The 23,515-nt window shown below is 49.0% G+C and overlaps 1 protein-coding gene across 3 annotated transcripts in view; it reads right to left on the bottom strand.

The window, feature by feature from the left end:
* The window catches only part of LOC147113122 (zinc transporter ZIP9-like), a 70,484-nt gene extending 49,665 nt beyond the window's left edge, over positions 1–20,819 (bottom strand). For 2 of the 3 annotated variants that reach the window (XM_085998012.1, XM_085998014.1), the window contains exon 1: positions 20,531–20,819. In XM_085998012.1, coding sequence (XP_085854138.1) covers positions 20,531–20,626 — 96 coding nt within the window. In that variant the 5' untranslated portion in view covers positions 20,627–20,819. The remainder of the gene's footprint in view (positions 1–20,530) is intronic. The other variant, XM_085998013.1, reaches the window with a different exon arrangement.
* Positions 20,820–23,515: the final 2,696 nt, after the last annotated feature.

Raw genomic sequence — 23,515 nt, 5'->3', positions numbered from 1 at the left:
CCCGCGACTGTAAGCCCATCGCTACCAAAAGCAGGCGTTACAGTGCCGGGGATAGGAGCTTCATTAAATCCGAGGTAGCAAGACTCCTGAAGGAAGGGATTATTGAAAGTAGCACCAGCCCATGGCGAGCACAAGTGGTGGTAGTGAAGACTGGCGAAAAACAGCGCCTAGTTATTGACTACAGCCAGACGATCAATCGCTACACCCAGCTAGATGCATACCCACTCCCCCGCATATCTGACATGGTCAATCAGATAGCACAATACCGGGTGTTCTCGACGATTGATCTGAAGTCGGCATACCACCAGCTCCCCATCAGGGCTGAGGACCGCCAGTACACAGCTTTTGAAGCTGACGGTCGTCTCTACCACTTCCTCAGAGTTCCCTTCGGCGTCACCAACGGGGTTTCAGTCTTCCAACGGGAGATGGACCGGATGGTCGACCAGAACGCGCTCCAGGCCACTTTCCCCTATCTAGACAACGTCACCATCTGCGGCCGCGACCAGCAGGACCATGATGTTAATCTAGAGAAATTCCTCCGTACGGCCCAGCGGCTGAACCTAACATACAACAAGGACAAATGTATGTTTCGTACCAAGCGCCTTGCCATTCTTGGCTGTGTAGTGGAGAACGAAGTCATCGGCCCCGACCCCGACAGGATGCGCCCCCTTATGGCGCTCCCCCTCCCCCACTGCCAAAAAGCACTGAAGAGATGCCTAGGGTTTTTCTCGTACTATGCTCAGTGGGTGCCCAACTATGCGGACAAAGCCAGACCCCTTATCAAGTCCACCTCCTTCCCCCTGACAGCAGAGGCCTGTGCAGCCTTCACTCTCATAAAAGGAGATATTGCGAAGGCCACAATGCACGCAGTGGATGAGTCCATCCCTTTCCAAGTGGAGAGCGACGCATCCGACTTTGCCCTAGCTGCAACCCTTAACCAGGCGGGGAGACCCGTGGCTTTTTTCTCAAGGACCCTCCAGGGCCCCGAGATTCGACACTCCTCTGTCGAAAAGGAGGCCCAGGCCATTGTGGAAGCTGTGCGACATTGGAGGCATTACCTGGCCGGAAAACGATTTACCCTGCTCACTGACCAGCGTTCAGTAGCTTTTATGTTTAATAATAAGCAGAGGGGCAAAATCAAGAACGACAAGATCTTGAGGTGGAGAATCGAACTCTCCACCTACAATTACGATATCTTGTACCGGCTCGGGAAACTCAATGAGCCCCCAGATGCCCTATCACGTGGTACATGCACCAACGCGCAGGTCGATAGACTGAAGACCCTCCACAATGACCTCTGCCACCCGGGGGTCACCAGGTTTTTTCACTTCATCAAATCCCGTAACCTGCCCTACTCCATCGAGGAGGTCAGGACCATGACCAGGAACTGCCAAATCTGTGCCGAGTGCAAACCGCATTTTTATAGGCCAGACAGAGCAAGCCTGATCAAAGCCACGCGCCCCTTTGAACGGCTGAGCGTCGATTTTAAAGGGCCCCTCCCCTCCTCCGACCGCAATGTGTACTTCCTCAACATAATTGATGAGTACTCCCGTTTCCCGTTTGCCATCCCTTGCTCAGACATGACCAGTACCACGGTCATTAAATGTCTGAATGACCTCTTCGCCTTGTTCGGTTTCCCTAGCTATATTCATAGCGACAGGGGCTCATCCTTTATGAGCGACGAACTCCGGCAGTACCTGCTCTCGAGAGGTATCGCTACAAGCAGGACCACCAGCTACAACCCCCGGGGGAATGGCCAGGTGGAAAGGGAGAATGCGACGGTCTGGAAGGCAGTCCTTTTAAACTTGAAATCTAAGGGCCTTCCGACCTCTCGCTGGCAGGAAGTCCTCCCTGCGGCGCTCCATTCCATTCGGTCACTGCTCTGTACAGCCACCAATGCTACCCCTCACGAGAGAATGTTCTCCTTCCCCAGGAAGTCCACATCGGGGATCTCGTTACCGACATGGCTGACTTCTCCAGGACCCGTCCTACTGCGGAAGCACGTGAGGTCCCATAAGACGGACCCCCTGGTCGAGAGGGTGAGCCTCCTCCATGCCAACCCTCAGTATGCTTCCGTGGTGTACCCGGACGGGCGGGAGGACACAGTCTCCATACGAGACCTCGCACCTTCGGGTGCTCCCGAAACACCCCCCTCGCCATCCACCACTACCCACACCTACCCCCAGTACGCTTACGTAGCGTACCCGGACGGGCGGGAGGACACACCCCCCACACGAGATCTCGCACCTTTGGGTGCCCCTGAAACACTACCATTGCCATCCACCACTACCCACAACCCAACCCCGCTAGACGGCATGCCGCAGCCCCAGGACCCGTCATTGACCACCCAACCACTCAATGAGACGCCAGACTCAACGTTGGATGCTGCACCATCACCGCCGCCACCACGACGATCAGGACGGCATACAAGGCCACCTGATAGACTTACTTACACGAACCTTTAGTACACTTCACCCCGCCGGACTCAATTTTAAACAAGGGGTGAATGTGGTAAACCACTGTTGTTGTTGTTGTTGTTACACACTGTTGTACCTATGCATGCCTCAACATGTCTCGGCTGGCTCCACCCACACAGGCCCAGGTATAAAGGTGATTGACCTGCAGCCCCCTGCCTTCTTGGAACCCAGTCAACCACGAGAGGCATGCTCTGTTCTTTGCTAATAAAAGCCTTTAGTTACTCTCTTAACTCTCAGTCTTTTATGAGTAATTGATAGCGCATCACTCCACACCAGGTTACTTTCAGCTGGCGTTTGGCTTCACGGTTTCTGAGGTGGAATGCACAAACTGTGGGGACACAATACCCCAGTTGAGGCTGAACCAGTGTTTTATACAGGTTCATCATAATTTCCACGCTTTTGTACTCTATACCTCTATTCATGAAGCCCAGGATCCCGTAAGCTTTTTTAACTGCTTTCTCAACCTGCCCTGCCACCTTCAATGATTTGTGCACATATACCCCCAGGTCTCTCTGTTCATGCACCCCCTTTAGAATTGTATCCTTTAGTTTATATTTCCTCTCTTCATTCTTTCTACCAAAATGTATCACTTCGCACTTTTCTGCGTTAAATTTCATCTGCCACATGTATCCGCCCATTCCACCAGCCTGTCTATGTTCTCTTGAAGTCTATCACTATCTTCCTCATTGTTCACTATACTTCCAAGTTTTGTGTCATCTGCAACTTTTTAAATTGTGCCCTGTACACCCACATCCAAGTCATTAATGTAGTGTATGTGCCTTTAAGTCAGAACTGCTTTTTACAGCTCCTGTATACTGTAGTACCGGCAGTGACCACACCGGTATATAAGCTGTGCGCATGCCTCTGTACCCCAGTCTAGAGATTACCCTCCTCCAGTAAAGACCTCTTATTTGTTAATGTACAGCATCCGTGTGATTATTTATCCACTGAACCACGGATCTAACAATTAATATATATCAAGAAAAGCAGTGGTCCTAGAACCGACCCCTGGGGAACACCACTGTATACCTTCCTCCAGTCCGAAAAACAATTGTTCACCACTACACTGTTTCTTGTCACTTAGCCAATTTCGTATCCATGCTGCCACTGTCCCTTTTATTCCATGGGCTTCAACTTTGCTGGCAAGCCTATTATGTGGCACTTTGTTGAGTACCTTTTGGAAATCCATGTACACCACGTCAACCGCATTACCCTCATCAATCCTGTCTGTTACCTCATCAAAAAACTTGATCAATTTGGTTAAAGAAGATTTGCCTTTAACAAATCCATGCTGGCTTTCCTTAATTATTCCACACTTGTCCAAGTGACTATTAATTTTATCCCTGATTATTGTTTCTAAAAGCTTCCCCACTACCGAGGTTAAACTGACTGGCCTGTAGTTGCGGAGTTTATCCTAACACCCTTTTTTGAACAAGGGTGCAACATTTGCAATTCTCCAGTCCTCTGGCACCACCCCCGTTTCTAAGGAGGATTGGAAGATTATGGCCAGTATCTCCTCGATTTCTTCCTTCACTTCCCTCAGCGTCCTAGGATGCATCCCATCTGGTCCTGGTGACTTATCTACTTTAAGTGCAGCCAGCCTTTCTAGTGCCTCCTCTATCAATTTTTATCCCATCCAGTATCTCCACTACCTCCTCCTTCACTATGTCTATGGCAGCATCTTCTTCCTTGGTGAAGACAGATGCAAAGTCCTCATTTAGCACCTCAGCCATACCCTCTGCCTCCATCCTTAATCGACCCCACCCCTCCTCTTACTACCCGTTTACTATTTATATGCCTATAAAAGACTTTTGGATTACCTTTTTTGTTAGAACATAAGAAGTAGGAGCAGGAGTAGGCCATACGACCCCTCGGGCCTGCTCTGCCATTCAATAGGATCATGGCTGATCTGAATCTAGACTCACGTCCACTTCCCTGCCCTCTCCCCGTAACCCCTAATTCCCTTATCTGCTAGGACAATGTCTATCTCCATTTTAAATTTATTTAATGTTGCAGCTTCCACAGCTCTCTGAGGTAGCAAATTCCATAGATTTACTACCCTCTGAGTGAAGAAGTTTCTCCTCATCTCAGTTTTGAAAGGGCAGCCCCTTATTCTAAGATTATGCCCCCTAGTTCTAGTCTCACCCATCAGTGGAAACATCCTCACCGCATCCACCCGATCAAGCCCCCTCACAATCTTATATGTTTCGATAAGATCGCCTCTCATTCTTCTGAACTCCAATGAGTAGAGTCCCAACCTACTCAACCTTTCCTCATACGTCAACCCCCTCATCTCTGGAATCAACCGAGTGAACCTTCTCTGAACCGCCTCGAGAGCAAGTATATCTTTTCTTAAATATGGAAACCAAAACTGCACGCAGTATTCCAGGTGTGGCCTCACCAATACCCTGTATAACTGCAGCAAGACTTCCCTGTTTTTATACTCCATCCCCCTTGCAATAAATGCCAAGATTCCATTGGCCTTCCTGATCACCTGCTGCACCTGCATACTAACCTTCTGTGTTTCATGCACCAGGAACCCCAGCTGCCATTCTATTCTCATACCCTCTCTTTGCCCCTCTTATTTTCTTTTTCACTTCTCCTCTGAATATTTAGCTTGATTCTCAGATATATTCTCGACCTGACATCTGTCATACGCGCTCTTTTTCTGCTTCATCTTACTCGCTATCTCTTTTGTCATCCAGGGAGCTCTGAATTTAATTGCCCTACCTTTGCCTCTAGTAGGAATGTACCTCGACTGTACCCGAACTATTTCCTCTTTAAAGGCAGCCCATTGTTCCATTACAATTTTGCCTGCCAATCTTTGATTCCAATTTACCCAGGCCAGATCCGTTCTCATCCCACTGAAATTTGCCTTCCTCCAATTAAGTATTTTTACTCTAAATTGCTCCCTGTCCTTTTCCATAGCTAATCTAAACCTTATGATACCATGATCACTGTCCCCTAAATATTCACCTACTGATACTTGCTCCACTTGACCTAACTCATTCCCCAGAACCAGATCCAGCAATGCCTCCTTCCTCGTTGGGCCTGAAAAATACTGATCAAGAAATTTCTCCTGAACGCACTCCAGAAATTCTTCCCCCTCTCTGCCCTTTACACTATTACAATCCCAGTCTATATTAGGGTAATTGAAGTCCCCCATTATTATTACTCTATAGTTCTTGCATCTCTCTGTAATTTCTCTGCAAATTTGCTCCTCCATATCTTTCCCACTAGTTGGTGGCCTATAGAATACACCTAGTGGTGTAATGGCACCTCTATTATTTCTTAACTCTAGCCATATAGATTCTGTCCTTGACCCCGCCAGGACATCCTCTCTCTCCAGCACTGTAACATTCTCCTTAACCAATACTGCCACACCACCTCCTATCTTTCCTTCCCTATCTTTCCTGAACACCTTACATCCAGGAATATTTAATACCCAATCTTGCCCTTTTTTGAGCCAGGTCTCCGTTATTGCCACAACATCATATTCCCATGTGGCTATTTGCGCCTGCAGCTCACTTACCTTGTTTACTGTGCTTCGTGCGTTCACATACATACACTGTAAACCCATCTTAGACCATCCTGTATTCTCTCTTAGTCTGACCCCACCTAATACCTTACTATTTCTTGCTCGAGTGTTATCCGTCTCTCCCAATCCTTTATGCCCTTTTTTTCTCCTTTCTAATGCTACATCCTGGTGCCTACCCCCCTGCCAACTTAGTTTAAACCCGCCCCAACAGCACTAGCAAATCTCCCCATGAGGATATTGGTTCCGGCTCTGTTGAGGTGCAACCTGTCTGGCCTGTACAGATCCCATCCCCCCCAGAACAGATCCCAATGCCCCAGGAGTCTGAAGCCCTCTTGCACCATCTCTCCAGCCACGCATTCATCTGCACTATCCTCCTATTTCTATACTCACTCGCGCGTGGCACTGGGAGTAATCCAGAGATTACTACCTTTGAGGTCCTGCTTTTTAATCTCTTTTATCGTCGCTGGGTCAAAATCCTGGAACTCCCTCCCTAACAGCATTGTGGGAGTACCTTCACCACACGGACTGCAGTGGTTCAAGAAGGTGGCTCACCACCACCTTCTCAAGGACAATTAGGGATGGACAATAAATGGTGGCCTTGCCAGTGACACCCACATCTCGAGAATGAGTAATAAAAAGAGCAAAACCAGGTGAATGTTTCTATTGTTGACCCATCAACATAAATGAACACGAAAAGATCAGCAAGTATTTATAGTAAGGTTGAAAAATTGTAGGGAGAAGAACGAAACAACCGATATCTCAAAGACAGAGAAGTGGGTTAGTGGGTCTGAATGACCTGCAAACTACAAAACAGAAAGCTGTTAAAAGATTATCTCAGTGAGGGAATGGCAATCAATTAAAAGAACATGCAAGTTACGGGGATAAAAAAATGTGGGACAGATCAATCAAAAAGGCAAAATAGATGGAATAAGCGCCAGTGTAATGTGAGAGGTCTGAAATGAAAACAGATAATGGTCGCAAAGATACAGATTATGTCAGTTCAGAAAACAGGAATAAAACAGGCCAACAGAGTGGGTGCAGAACCTCCTCCTACCCACTGGAAACTACCCCCCCGAACACCCACAGACCCCAAACACCAGACACCCTCCCTCACCGGAAACCACCCCCCGAACACCCATAGACCCCAAACACCAGACCCCTCCCTCACCGGAAACCACCCCCCGAACACCCACAGACCCCAAACACCAGACCCCTCCCTCACCGGAAACCCCTCCCCCCCGAACACCCACAGACCCCAAACACCAGACCCCTCCCTCACCGGAAACCACCCCCCGAACACCCACAGACCCCAAACACCAGACACCCTCTCACCGGAAACCACCCCCCGAACACCCACAGACCCCAAACACCAGACACCCTCTCACCGGAAACCCCTCCCCCCCGAACACCCACAGACCCCAAACACCAGACCCCTCCCTCACCGGAAGCCCCCGGCCCGAACACCCACAGACCCCAAACACCAGACACCCTCTCTCACCGGAACCCCCCCCCCCGAACACCCACAGACCCCAAACACCAGACCCCCCCCTCACCGGAAACCCCCCCGAACACCCACAGACCCCAAACACCAGACCCCCCCTCACCAGAAACCGCCCCCCCCGAACACCCATAGACCCCAAACACCAGACCGCCCCTCTCAACGGAACCCCCCCCGAACACTCACACACCCCAAACACCAGACCCCCCCCCTCACCAGAAACCGCACCCCCCCCCGAACACCCATAGACCCCAAACACCAGACCCCCCCTCTCACCGGAACCCCACCCCCACCCCCCCCAACCCCCCCCTGAACGCCCACAGACCTCCAAACACCAGACCCCCCCTCACCAGAAACACCCCCCTCACACCCATAGACCCCCAAACACCAGACCCCCCCCACCGGAAACACCCCTCCCCCAAACACACACAACCCCCCCCCCCGCTTTCAACACTCATAGACCCCCCTACCGCTCACCGTAAATTATACTCCCCAAAGACCAGACCCCCCCTCACCGGAACACCCCCGCCCAGAACACCCACAGACTCCTCCCCCTACAGCGACTGACTTGTAACCATCAGAAAATATCAATTGGGGTGGCTGTAATGTATTATCACATGGTTCATCACATGGTTTGTCACATGGCTTAGTATGAGCATACTCAGTTCACTCTGGCGAAGTAAAGCAAGCACATTGAGTAAGTACATAAGAGATAGAATCAGGAGTAGGCCATTCGGCCCCTCAAGCCTGCTCCGCCATTCAATAAGATCATGGCTGATCATCGACCTCAACTCCACTTTCCCGCCCGATCTCCATATCCCTTGATTCCCCTAGAGTCCAAAAATCTATTTGCACGAGTAGCAACTCATGTCTCTAGCCTTCATTTGTTCTAACCGCATATATTACAGTGGTGATGAATTCAAATAATTGCACAGAAAGAGGTTAAGAAGAAACCTGATGAAACCTGAGGCAGAGAGGGACCATGGCAACTTTTATGTCATCAACCAGAAACGTTAAATCTGTTTCTCTCTCCACAGGTGCTCCCTGACCGGCTGAGGATTTCCAGCAGTTTCTGTTTTTATTCCAGATTTCCAGCATCTGCAGTATTTTGCTTTTGTAAGAAGCAACTTGCACATATACAATACAATACAATACAAATCGCTTTATTGGCATGATAAGGTACATCTTATGTTGCCAAAGCATCAAAATACATTTATGGTTGAACACATAAACGCGGTTCCATTCATACAGTGTATAAACAGGTATATCCCTGAGTTTATAAATATATTTTCGCCTTGTTTATATATACTCTTGTCTTAGTTTACTGGTTGTCCCTCTGTTCATGGCAAGCTGTAACATAGTGTGCCGCCAGTGTTACACAGCTTCTCTCCTCCCCCAGTAGGAATGGGAGTTTTTGGTTGTCAGTCAGATTTCTGAATTCAGGGCATATTTGTGAGAATTTTTGATAGAAATTCTCTCTGATGCCCTGATATTTTCCACAGGCTGTGAGGAAGTGCATCTCTGTCTCAACTACTCCCTGACTGCAGTGAGAGCATATCCTGTCTTCTCTTGGCAGCCTGGTCTGCCTGTGTCTGCCTTTTTCGATCGCTAGGCTATGTTCGCTAAGTCTGTACCTTGTCAAGGTTCTTCTCAGTTTGTTATCCTTTACCATGGTCAGGTAATCAGCTATGTTGTATTGTCTGTTTAGGGCCAAGTAGCAATTGAGTTTGCTTTGGGTTTTTGTTGTTTCTGCCCAATATGACAGATATTTTTCCTTTTGCTTAGCGACGATTGTGTTGGGTCGAATTCTTTGTGTTACCCTGTCACTGTCCTGTGGCTGGTTATTGTTAGTATTGTTATTAGTTACTTTATTGAGTCCCAGGACTAGTTGACTGAGGGTATTCTTCTTTATGGTCAGCTCTTGGCATTTCAGGGCGTCGTAGTGATAGCATTGGGGGTTGCTCATTTGTAGGTGATTCCAAAATTTGGTGGCTCTTTTTTGGATAGTGATTATTAATGGGTATTGGCCTAGTTCCGCCCTGCATGCGTTGTTTACTGTTTTCCTTTGAGTCCGGAGGATACTTTTACAGAATTCCGCATGTAGGATCTCAATTGGGTGTTTGTCCCATTTTGCAAAATCTTGTTGTGTTAGTGGTCCCCAGACCTCACTGCCATAGAGTGCAATTGGTTCAATTACTGATTTGAAAATTTTGAGCCAAATGATAATTGGGATTTCTATTTGGATTGATTTTTTGATGGCATAGAAAGCCCTTCTTGCTTTCTCTTTCAGTTCATTCACAGCCAGTTTGAAGTTTCCCGTAGAACTGATTTTTAAGCCCAAGTATGTGTAGTGAGTGGTTTGTTCAATTTTGGTTGTTCCTACTGTGAAATTTATTGTGGGTCCATGTTGTTTGGATCTTTGCTGGAACACAAGGACTTTGGTTTTTTGGGGATTTATTGTCAGGGCCCAAGTCTGGCAGTACGACTCCAGCAGGTCCAGGTTCTGCTGTAGACCCTCCTTAGTTGGTGACAGCACCTCATACAGCACCTCATCACATCCTCAGGACATCAGAAAGCACTTCACTGAACTACTTCTGAAGCATTATAAACTGACAGACCTGTACCCACCAGTACTGTACCCCAGCGTTCCACAGTGACAGACCTGTACCCACCAGTACTGTACCCCAGCGTTCCACAGTGACAGACCTGTACCCACCAGTACTGTACCCCAGTGTTACACAGTGACAGACCTGTACCCACCAGTGCTGTAGCCCAGCGTTCCACAGTGACAGACCTGTACCCACCAGACCTGTACCCCAGTGTTACACAGTGACAGACCTGTACCCACCAGTACTGTACCCCAGTGTTATACATTGACAGAGCTGTACCAACCAGTACTGTTCCCCAGCGTTCCACAGTGACAGACCTGTACCCACCAGTACTGTACCCCAGTGATATACAGGGACAGACCTGTACTGTACCCCAGTGTTCCACAGTGACAGACCTGTACCCACCAGGACTGTACCCCAGTGTTATACAGTGATAGACCTGTACCCACCAGTACAGTACCCCAGTGTTATACAGGGACAGACCTGTACCCACCAGTACAGTACCCCAGTGTTATACAGGGACAGGCCTGTACCCACCAGTACAGTGCCCCAGTGTTATACAGTGATAGACCTGTACCCACCAGTACAGTACCCCAGTGTTATACAGGGACAGACCTGTACCCACCAGTACAGTACCCCAGTGTTATACAGTGACAGACCTGTACCCACCAGTACTGTACCCCAGTGATATACAATGACAGACCTGTACCCACCAGTACTGTTCCCCAGCGTTCCAGTGACAGACCTGTACCTACCAGTATTGTTCCCCAGTGTTATACAGTGACAGACCTGTACCCACCAGTATTGTTCCCCAGTGATATACAATGACAGACCTGTACCCACCATTACTGTTCCCCAGCGTTCCACAGTGACAGACCTGTACCTACCAGTATTGTTCCCCAGTGTTATACAGTGACAGACCTGTACCCACCAGTACTGTTCCGCAGTGTTATACAGTGACAGACCTGTACCCACCAGTACTGTTCCCCAGTGTTATACAGTGACAGCCCTGTACCCACCAGTACTGTACCCGTGTTCCACAGTGACAGACCAGTACCCACCATACTGTTCCCCAATGTTATACAGTGACAGACCTGTACCCACCAGTACTGTACCCGTGTTATACAGTGACAGACCTGTACCCACCAGTACTGTACCCCAATGCTCCACAGTGACAGACCTGTACCCACCAGTACTGTGCCCCAGTGTTATACAGTGACAGACCTGTACCCACCAGTAATGTACCCCAGTGTTATACAGGGACAGACCTGTACCCACCAGTACTGTACCCCAATGCTCCACAGTGACAGACCTGTACCCACCAGTACTGTACCCCAGTGTTATACAGGGACAGACCTGTACCCACCAGTACTGTACCCCAATGCTCCACAGTGACAGACCTGTACCCACCAGTACTGTACCCCAGTGTTATACAGTGATAGACCTGTACCCACCAGTACAGTACCCCAGTGTTATACAGGGACAGACCTGTACCCACCAGTACTGTACCCCAGTGTTATACAGTGACAGACCTGTACCCACGTACTGTAGCCCAGTGTTATACAGTGACAGACCTGTACCCACCAGTACTGTACCCCAGTGTTATACAGTGACAGACCTCTACCCACCAGTACTGTACCCCAGTGTTATAGTGACAGACCTGTACCCACCAGTACTGTACCCCAGTGTTATACAGTGACAGACCTGTACCCACCAGCACTGTAGCCCAGTGTTATACAGTGACAGACCTGCACCCACCAGTACTGTACCCCAGTGTTATACAGTGACAGACCTGTACCCACCAGTACAGTACCCCAGTGATATACAGGGATAGACCTGTACCCACCAGTACTGTACCCGTGTTATACAGTGACAGACCTGTACCCACCAGTACAGTACCCCAGTGTTATACAGGGACAGACCTGTACCCACCAGTACTGTACCCCAGTGTTATACAGTGACAGACCTGTACCCACCAGTACTGTACCCCAGTGTTATACAGTGACAGACCTGTACCCACCAGTACTGTAGCCCAGTGTTATACAGTGACAGACCTGTACCCACCAGTACTGTACCCCAGTGTTATACAGTGATAGACCTGTACCCACCAGTACTGTAGCCCAGTGTTATACAGTGACAGACCTGCACCCACCAGTACTGTACCCCAGTGTTATACAGTGACAGACCTGTACCCACCAGTACAGTACCCCAGTGTTATACAGTGACAGACCTGTACCCACCAGTACAGTACCCCAGTGTTATACAGGGATAGACCTGTACCCACCAGTACTGTACCCCAGTGTTATACAGTGACAGACCTGTACCCACCAGTATTGTACCCCAGTGTTATACAGTGATAGACCTGTACCCACCAGACCTGTACCCCAGTGTTATACAGTGACAGACCTGTACCCACCAGTACAGTACCCCAGTGTTATACAGGGATAGACCTGTACCCACCAGTACTGTACCCCAGTGTTATACAGTGACAGACCTGTACCCACCAGTATTGTACCCCAGTGTTATACAGTGATAGACCTGTACCCACCAGACCTGTACCCCAGTGTTATACAGTGACAGACCTGTACCCACCAGTACAGTACCCCAGTGTTATACAGGGATAGACCTGTCCCCACCAGTACTGTACCCCAGTGTTATACAGTGACAGACCTGTACCCACCAGTATTGTACCCCAGTGTTATACAGGGATAGACCTGTACCCACCAGTACAGTACCCCAGTGTTATACAGTGACAGACCTGTACCCACCAGTATTGTACCCCAGTGTTATACAGGGATAGACCTGTACCCACCAGTACTGTACCCCAGTGTTATACAGTGACAGACCTGTACCCACCAGTACAGTACCCCAGTGTTATACAGGGATAGACCTGTACCCACCAGTACAGTACCCCAGTGTTATACAGTGACAGACCTGTACCCACCAGTATTGTACCCCAGTGTTATACAGTGATAGACCTGTACCCACCAGACCTGTACCCCAGTGTTATACAGTGACAGACCTGTACCCACCAGTACAGTACCCCAGTGTTATACAGTGACAGACCTGTACCCACCAGTATTGTACCCCAGTGTTATACAGTGATAGACCTGTACCCCAGTGTTATACAGTGACAGACCTGTACCCACCAGTACTGTACCCCAGTGTTATACAGGGATAGACCTGTACCCACCAGTACAGTACCCCAGTGTTATACAGTGATAGACCTGTACCCACCAGTACTGTACCCCAGTGTTATACAGTGACAGACCTGTACCCACCAGTATTGTACCCCAGTGTTATACAGGGATAGACCTGTACCCACCAGTACAGTACCCCAGTGTTATACAGTGACAGACCTGTACCCACCAGTATTGTACCCCAGTGTTATACAGTGACAGACCTGTACCCACCAGTACTGTATCCCAGTGTTATATAGTGACATAAGAACATAAGAAAGAGGAGCAGGAGTAGGCCATTCGGCCCCACCATTCAATAAGATCATGGCTGATCTGATCTTGGCCTCAATGCCACTTTCCCGCCCGCTTCCCATAACCCTTGACTCCCCTGTAGCTCAAATATCTGTCTATCACCGCATTGAAAATATTCAATGACTCCGTCTCCACAGCTCTCTGGGGTAGAGAATTCCACAGATTCACGACCCACTGAAAGAAGAAATCCTCCTCATCTCGTTTCAAATGGGTGCCCCCTTATCCTGAAACTTTGGCCCCTAGTTCTAGATTCCCCCACGAGAGGAAACTTCCTCCCTGCATCTACCCTGTCAATCCCCCTCAGAATCTTATATGTTTCAATAAGATCCCCTCTCATTGTACTAAACTCCAATGAGTATAGGCCCAACCTGCTCAACCTTTCCTCATAAGACAACCCCTTCATCTCAGGAATTAACCTAGTGAACCTTCTCTGCACTGCCTCCAATGCAAGTATATCCCTCCTTAAATAAGGAGACCAAAACTGCACGCAGTACTCCAGGTGTGGTCTCACCAGCGCCCTGTAAAGTTGTAGCAAGACTTCCCTACTTTTATACTCCATTCCCTTTGCAATAAAGGCCAACATTCCATTTGCCTTCCTAATTACTTGCTGATGTAATGTTTTCCTGACTGACCTGTTTGGACACCATTCACACCTTTGATTGCTGTGATTATCTCTCTGCCGAGGTGCAATAAAGGGCAGTTAGAAAGATTACCTGTAATCATCTGGCCGTGTTCTCTGACTATATATGCTGTGCTTATATGCATCTCTTCACTTCACCTGACGAATGAGCAGCGCTCCGAAAGCTTGTGATTTCAAATAAAGCTGTTGGACTATAACCTGGTGTTGTGTGACTTCCTACATTTGTTCACCCCAGTCCAACACCAGCATCTCCATATCATGGCCTTTATTTAAGTTAGGACACTAGTTTTAGACCCAAATTTCTCACCCTCAAACTGAATTTCAAATTCTATCATGCTATGATCACTCTTCCCTAGAGGATCCTTTACTATGAGATCATTAATTAATCCTGTCTCATTACACATTACCAGATCTAAAATAGCCTTCTCCCTGGTTGGTTCCACAACATATTGTTCTAAGAAACCATCCTGAATACATTCTATGAACTTGTCCTCAAGGCTACCCTTGCCAATTTGATTTGTCCAATCTATATGAAGATTAAAATCGCCCATGATTATCGCAGTACCTTTCTTACAAGCCCCTATTATTTCTTGATTTATACTCTGTCCTACAGTGTAGCTACTGTTAGGGGGCCTGTAGATTACTCCCACCAGTGACTTCTTTCCCTTACTATTTCTTACCTCCACTCAAAGGTGAGAGCGACTGCCCTTGACATCAAGGCAGCATTTGATCGAGTGTGGCATCAAGGAGCCCTAGCAAAACTGAAGTCAATGGGAATCAAGGGGAAAACTCTCCATTGGTTGGAATCATACCTAGCACAAAGGAAGTTGGCTGTGGTTGTTGGAGGTCATTCATCTCAATCACATGACATCACTGCAGGAGTTCCTCAGGGCAGTGTCCTAGGCCCAGCTGTTTCATCAATGACCTTCCCTCCATCATAAGGTCAGAAGTGGGGATGTTCGCTGATGATTGCACACTGTTCAGCACCATTCGAGACTCGTCAGATACTGACGCAGTCCGTGTCCATATGCAGCAAGACCTGGACAACATTCAGACTTGGGCTGACAAGTGGCAAGTAACATTCGCACCACACAAGTGCCAGGCAATGACGATCTCCAACAAGTGAGACTCTAACCATCTCCCCTTGACATTCAATGGCATTACCATCGCTGAATCCCCCACTATCAACATCCTGGGGGTTACCATTGATCAGAAACTGAACTGGACCAGCCATATAAATACTGTGGCTACAAGAGCAGGCCAGAGGCTGGGAATTCTGCGGCGAGTGTCTCACCTCCTGACTCCCCAAAGCCTTTCCACCATCTACAAGGCACAAGTCAGGAGTGTGATGGAATACTCTCCACTTGCCTGGATGAGTGCAGCTCCAACAACACTCAAGAAGCTCGACACCATTCAGGATAAAGCAGCCCACTTGATTGGCACTCCATCCACCACCTTCAACATTCACTCCCTCCACCACCGGCGCACTGTGGCTGCAGTGTGTACCATCTACAAGATGAACTGCAGCAACTCGCCAAAGCTCCTTCAACAGCACCTTCCAAACCCGTGACCTCTACCACTTAGAAGGACAAGGGCAGCAGACGCATGGGAACATCACCACCTACAAGTTCCCCTCCAAGCCACACACCATCCTGACTTGGACCTGTATCGCCGTTCCTTCACTGTCGCTGGGCCAAAATCCTGGAACTCCCTTCCTAACAGCATTGTGGGTGTACCTACACCATATGGACTGCAGCGGTTCAAGAAGGTGGCTCACCACCATCTTCTCAAGGGCAATTAGGGATGGGCACTAAATGCAGGCCTAGCCAGCGACGCCCACATCCCATCAATGAATTAAAAAAAACCTGATTTTACATCTTGATCTTTTGAGCCAATATCATTTCTCATCACTGCACTGATCTCATCCTTTATTAACAGAGCTAACCCACCTCCTTTTCCTTTCTGCCTATCCTTCCAAAATGTCAATACCCCTGAATATTCAGTTCCTAGCCTTGCAACCACGTCTCCCTAATGGCTATCAGATCAGACCCATTTATTTCTATTTGTGTCATCAACTCATCTATCTTGTTATGAATGCTGCGTGCATTCGGATAAAAAGCTTAAATTTTTTTCTTTATACCATTTTTACCTACTCTGAAACTATTTGCTGGTGCACGCTTATGTTCGTACGCTCTGTCTCCTCCTGTCACACTCTGGTTATCATTACCCCTATCGCTACCCTGCACTATTGCCTTCTCCTTTCTCTTTGACTTTCTAAATTCCCCTTCACCTGAACCCTCCCCCCCATTATTTAGTTTAAAGCCCTATCTACTGCCCTAGTTATTTGTTTCGCCTGGATACTGGTCCCAGCATGGTTCAAGTGAAGCCCGTCCCAACGGAACAGCTCCCTCTTATCCCAGTACTGGTGCTCGTGCTCCATGAATCAAAACCCATTTCTCCCACAGCAATCTTTGAGCCACGCATTCCTCTCTCTGATCTTATTGACCCTTTGCCAATTTGCTCATGGCTCAGGTAGTAATCTACTGATTGTTGCCTTTGTGGTTCTGCTTTTTAATTTGGCCCCTAGCTGCTCATACTCCCTCAGCAGAACTTCTTTCTTAGTCATACGTAGGTCATTGGTTCCTACGTGGACCACGACAACTGGATCTTTCTCCTCCCACTCCAAGTTCCTCTCCAGCCCCGAGGAGATGTCCTTAACCCTGGCAGCGGGCAGGCAACACAGCCTTTGGGACTCACACTCTCGGCTGCAGAGAACAGTATCTATCCCCCTAACTAGACTGTCCCCTACCACTACTACATTCCTTTTTACTCCCCCCAACTTGAATGGCCCCCTGTACCACGGTGCTGTGGTCAATTTGATCATCCTCCCTGCAGTCTCTGCTCTCACCCACACAGGCTGCAAGAACCTCGTACCTGTTGAGCAAGTGTAAGGGCTGAGGCTCCTCCAATGCTAACTCCTGGATCCCCATACCTGCCTCACTTGCAGTCACACACTCCTGTCCTTGACCACGGACCAGATTTGACAGGCCTGTACCCACCAGTACTGTACCCCAGTGTTATACAGTGACAGACCTGTACCCACCAGTACTGTACCCCAGTGTTATACAGTGACAGACCTGTACCCACCAGTACTATACCCCAGTGTTATATAGTGACAGACCTGTACCCACCAGTACTGTACCCGTGTTATACAGTGACAGACCTGTACCCACCAGTACTGTACCCCAGTGTTATAGTGACAGACCTGTACCCACCAGTACTGTACCAGTGTTATACAGTGACAGACCTGTACCCACCAGTACTGTACCACAGTGTTATACAGTGACAGACCTGTACCCACCAGTACAATACCCCAGTGTTATACAGTGACAGACCTGTACCCACCAGTACTGTACCAAGTGTTATACAGTGACAGACCTGTACCCACCAGTACTGTACCCCAGTGTTATACAGTGACAGACCTGTACCCACCAGTACTGTACCCCAGTGTTATACAGTGACAGACCTGTACCCACCAGTACTATACCCCAGTGTTATATAGTGACAGACCTGTACCCACCAGTACTGTACCCGTGTTATACAGTGACAGACCTGTACCCACCAGTACTGTACCCCAGTGTTATAGTGACAGACCTGTACCCACCAGTACTGTACCAGTGTTATACAGTGACAGACCTGTACCCACCAGTACTGTACCACAGTGTTATACAGTGACAGACCTGTACCCACCAGTACAATACCCCAGTGTTATACAGTGACAGACCTGTACCCACCAGTACTGTACCAAGTGTTATACAGTGACAGACCTGTACCCACCAGTACTGTACCCCAGTGTTATACAGTGACAGACCTGTACCCACCAGTACTGTACCCCAGTGTTATACAGTGACAGACCTGTACCCACCAGTACTATACCCCAGTGTTATATAGTGACAGACCTGTACCCACCAGTACTGTACCCGTGTTATACAGTGACAGACCTGTACCCACCAGTACTGTACCCCAGTGTTATAGTGACAGACCTGTACCCACCAGTACTGTACCAGTGTTATACAGTGACAGACCTGTACCCACCAGTACTGTACCACAGTGTTATACAGTGACAGACCTGTACCCACCAGTACAATACCCCAGTGTTATACAGTGACAGACCTGTACCCACCAGTACTGTACCAAGTGTTATACAGTGACAGACTGTACCCACCTGTACTGTACCCGTGTTATAGTGACAGACCTGTACCCAACAGTACTGTACCCCAGTGTTATATAGTGACAGAACTGTACCCACCAGTACTGTACCCATGTTACACAGTGACAGACCTGTACCCACCAGTACTGTACCCCAGTGTTATACAGTGACAAACCTGTACCCACCAGTACTGTACCCCAGTGTTATACAGTGACAGACCTGTACCCACCAGTACTGTACCCATGTTACACAGTGACAGACCTGTACCCACCAGTACTATACCCCAGTGTTATACAGTGACAGACCTGTACCCACCAGTACTGTACGCCAGTGTTATACAGTGACAGACCTGTACCCACCAGTACAGTACCCCAGTGTTATATAGTGACAGATCTGTACCCACCAGTACTGTACCACAGTGTTATACAGTGACAGACCTGTACCCACCATTACTGTACCCCAGTTAAACAGTGACAGACCTGTACCCACTAGTACTATACCCCAGTGTTATAGTGTGACAGACCTGTACCCACCATTACTGTACCAGTGTTATACAGTGACAGACCTGTACCCACCAGTACAGTACCCCAGTGTTATATAGTGACAGACCTGTACCCACCAGTACTGTACCACAGTGTTATACAGTGACAGAACTCTACCTACTGTACTGTACCCCAGTGTTATACAGTGACAGACCTGTACCCACCAGTACTGTACCCCAGTGTTACACAGTGACAGACCTGTACCCACAGGCACTGTGCCTTAGTGTTTATACAGTGAGTGTTTTTTGTAACGACCTCAAACCCGATACTAAGCGCATGGTCTACAGAGCAGCAGTGATACCCGCCCTGCTGTATGCCTCAGGGCAAGATCCTGCCAATCCATTGGCAGGATAGGCGCACCAACATCAGTGTTCTTGCTCAGGCCAACATCCCCAGCATCGAAGCTTTGACCACGCTCGATCAGCTCCGATGGACGGGTCACATTGTCTTCATGCCCGATACGGGACTCCCAAAACAAGCGCTCTACTCGGAGCTCTGGCACAACAAGAGAGCCTCAGGTGGGCAGAGGAAACGCTTCAAGGACACCCTCAAAGCCTGCTTGAAAACGTGTAACATCCCCACCGACACCTGGGAATCCCTGGCCCAAGACCACACAAAGTGTAGGAGAAGCATCCGGGAAGGCGCCAAACACCTCGAGTCTCTTCGCCGGGAGCAAGCGGAAGCCAAGCGCAGGCAGCGCAAGGAGCGCACGTCAACCCAAGCACCCCACCCACCCACCCCTTCAACCACTGTCTGCCCCACCTGTGACAGAGACTGTAGGTCCTGCATTGGACTCATCAGTCACCTGAGAACTCATTTTTAATGTGGAAGCAAGTCATCCTCGGTTCCGAGGGACTGCCTGAGAAGAAGAGGATGTGATATGAGCCCCACAGTGGACGGGAGCTCACATCATTTGGCTTGCTACTGCAAAACATATAAATCAAGCTGGGGAGTGTTTGGGTGGGAGCATGGTGGATTGTCTAACCATCTGCACCCACCGATCACTGCAATGGGAGTGCGATCGTATCCAGGCATGTAGCAGGGTACATTGCTGTGTGTGAAGTGACTGGGACCCAGAGAAGGAGGCAGGTTGAAAGAGTCCTCACGGGTTGTCCTGCCATTTTCCAGTATTTTCTATTTCACATTTCCAAAACTCAGGCTTATTTACTTTTGAACTTAAATATCCAAGAGGGACACAATGCAGAAAACTGATAGCATAAACCTTTCTGGGACTGCCAGCCTGCTCTCCTGGTATCTAGCATGCATTTATTAATCGGTGCTGTTTCTATTGACATTAGACGGCGGGGCTGCAGGTTATAGAGAGGCGAACACTATATTTACAGGGAGCGGAGCAATAAACTGAGCAACTTATAGTAGGACTTTGTCACAAGTTCAACTTTAGACACCAGAAACAAAGCGTCGAGCAGCCGCTGTCCCTCTCACCCAAGTATTACTTAAAGGAGGAAGCCATCCTTTAAACCGTTAGAGAACAAGTAATTTGAGAGAAGGCAGCTCATGTTCTCACCTGTGACAGCCTGATGACCAAAGGGATGAATCCCAGGAGCAGGCAGCCCCCGAACATGGCCAGAGACAGCAGGATGATGGCGATCGCCCCGTCCATCGCTTCCAATCACTCAGCACAGCCCGGGCTCTCCGCACCGACACTCCTCCTTCGCTCACTTCACATTGAGCCCAACGCCTTCAGCAGCCGGGCACCCACTCCGCTTCGCTTCATCCCCGGCTCCGCGCAAACTCTCAGTGAAACTTGTGACAAACTTTCAGCCCATCCACGTCGCCCCTCTGCGGAATGTCTGGAGAACAGCGCCGCCCAGCGGGGGAGGGAGGAACTGCAGGGAGTGAGGGCGCGCCGCCCAGCGGGGGAGGGAGGAACTGCATGGCGTGTGAGAGAGTGAGCGCCGCCCAGCGGGGGAGGGAGGAACTGCAGGGAGAGAGTGAGCGCCGCCCAGCGGGGGAGGCAGGAACTGCAGGGAGAGAGTGAGCGCCGCCCATCGGGGGAGGGAGGAACTGCAGAGAGTCGATTCCATCTGGCACGACGGTTTATTCCTGAAACTTATCGAAAGCGGGGTAGGGGGAAAAACATATGATGTAATTAAATCAATGTATACAAACAACAAATGTACAGTTAAAATTGGAGACAAACAAACAAAATACTTCCCACAGGGGCGGGGGGTGACGCAGGGCTCGCCCATCTCACCGACACTCTTTAATATTTACATAAATGAATTGGCAAAACTACTTGAACAATCGACAGCACCCGGCCTCACCCTATATGAATCCAAGGTTAAATTCCTCCTCTATGCAGATGACCTGGTTCTGCTGTCACCAACTAAGGAGGGTCTACAGCAGAACCTGGGTCTGCTGGAGTCGTTCTGCCAGACCTGGGCCCTGACAATAAATTCCCAAAAAACCAAAGTCCTTGTGTTCCAGCAAAGATCCAGACATCAGGGACCCAAAATAAATTTCACACTAGGAACAACCAAAATTGAACAAACCACTAACTACACATACTTGGGCTTAAAAATCAGTTCTACGGGAAATTTCCATCTGGCTGTGAATGAACTGAAAGAGAAAGCAAGAAGGGCTTTCTATGCCATTAAAAAATCAATCCAAATAGAAATCCCAATTAGCATTTGGCTCAAAATTTTCAAATCTGTAATTGAACCAATTGCACTCTATGGCAGTGAGGTGTGGGGACCGCTAACACAACAAGAATTTGCAAAATGGGACAAACACCCAATTGAGATCCTACATGCAGAATTCTGTAAAAGTATCCTCCGGACTCAAAGGAAAACCGTAAACAATGCATGCAGGGCAGAACTAGGCCAATATCCATTAATAATCACTATCCAAAAAAGAGCCACCAAATTTTGGAAACACCTAGAAATGAGCAACCCCCAATGCTATCATTACGAAGCCCTGAAATGCCAAGAGAGGACCATAAAGAAGAATACCCTCAGTCAACTAGTCCTGGGTCTCAGTGAAGTAACTACTAACATTACTAACAATGACCAGCCCCAGGACAGTGACAGCATAACACAAAGAATTCGACCCAACACAATCGTCGCTAAGCAAAAGGAAAAATATCTGTCATATTGGGCAGAAACAACAAAAACCCAAAGCAAACTCAATTGCTACTTGGCCCTAAACAGACAATACAACATGGCTGATTACCTGACCATGGTAAAGGATAGCAAACTGGGAAAAACTTTGACAATGTACAGACTTAGTGAACATAACCTGGCGATCAAAAAAGGTAGACACAGACAGACCCGGCTACCAAGAGAGGACAGGATATGCTCTCACTGCAGTCAGGGAGTGGTGGAGACAGAGGTGCACTTCCTCACAGCTTGTAGAAAATATCAGGGCATAAGGGAGAATTTCTACCCAAAATTCACAAAAATATGCCCGGAATTCAGAAATTTGAATGACGACCAAAAACTCCCATACCTACTAGGGGTAGAGGGAAATTGTGTAACCTTAGCGGCACACTCTGTTACAGCTTGCCATAAACAGAGGGACAACCACTAAATATAAGAAAAGAGTATATACAAATTATATGAATGTATATTTATACACTCAGGGATATATCTGTTTATACACCGTATGGATAGATCTGTATTTTTGTGTACAACCATTAATGTTTTTTGATGCTTTGGCAACATAAGATGTACCTTGTCATGCCAATAAAGCGATTTGAATTGAATTGAATTGAATTGAGTGAGAGAGTGAGCGGCACCCAGCGGGGGAGGGAGGAACTGCAGGGAGCGCCGCCCAGCGGGGGAGGGAGGAACTGCAGGGAGAGAGTGAGCGCCGCCCAGCGGGGGAGGGAGGAACTGCAGGGATTGTGAGTGAGTGAGCGCCGCCCAGCGGGGGAGGGAGGAACTGCAGTGAGAGAGTGAGCGCCGCCCAGCGGGGGAGGGAGGAACTGCAGGGAGTGAGTGAGAGAGTGAGCGCCGCCCAGCGGGGGAGGGAAGAACTGAAGGGAGAGAGTGAGCGCCGCCCAGCGGGGGAGGGAGGAACTGCAGAGAGTGCGAGAGAGTCAGCGGCGCCCAGCGGGGGAGGGAGGAATTGCAGGGAGAGAGTGAGCACCGCCCAGCGGGGGAGGGAGGAACTGCAGAGAGTGCGAGAGAGTCAGCGGCGCCCAGCGGGGGAGGGAGGAATTGCAGGGAGAGAGTGAGCACCGCCCAGCGGGGGAGGGAGGAATTGCAGGGAGAGAGTGCGCGCCGCCCAGCGGGGGAGGGAGGAACTGCAGGGAGTGTGAGAGAGTGAGCGCCGCCCAGCGGGGGAGGGAGGAATTGCAGGGAGAGAGTGCGCGCCGCCCAGTGGGGGAGGGAGGAACTGCAGGGAGTGTCAGAGAGTGAGCGCCGCCCAGCGGGGGAGAGAGGAATTGCAGAGAGTGAGTGAGAGAGTAAGCGAGATGATTAAACACACAGACGATAAAATGAAACTGGCTATCCTAAAACTCTTCAACTTGGTTCTGAGTGTCAGT

This window comes from Somniosus microcephalus, chromosome 9 (genome assembly GCF_052327205.1).
Source record: "Somniosus microcephalus isolate GS21.2 chromosome 9, FLI_Smic_1.0, whole genome shotgun sequence".
NCBI classification, from domain to species: Eukaryota; Metazoa; Chordata; class Chondrichthyes; order Squaliformes; family Somniosidae; genus Somniosus; species Somniosus microcephalus.
This window is presented reverse-complemented; position numbering and strand designations above follow the sequence as displayed.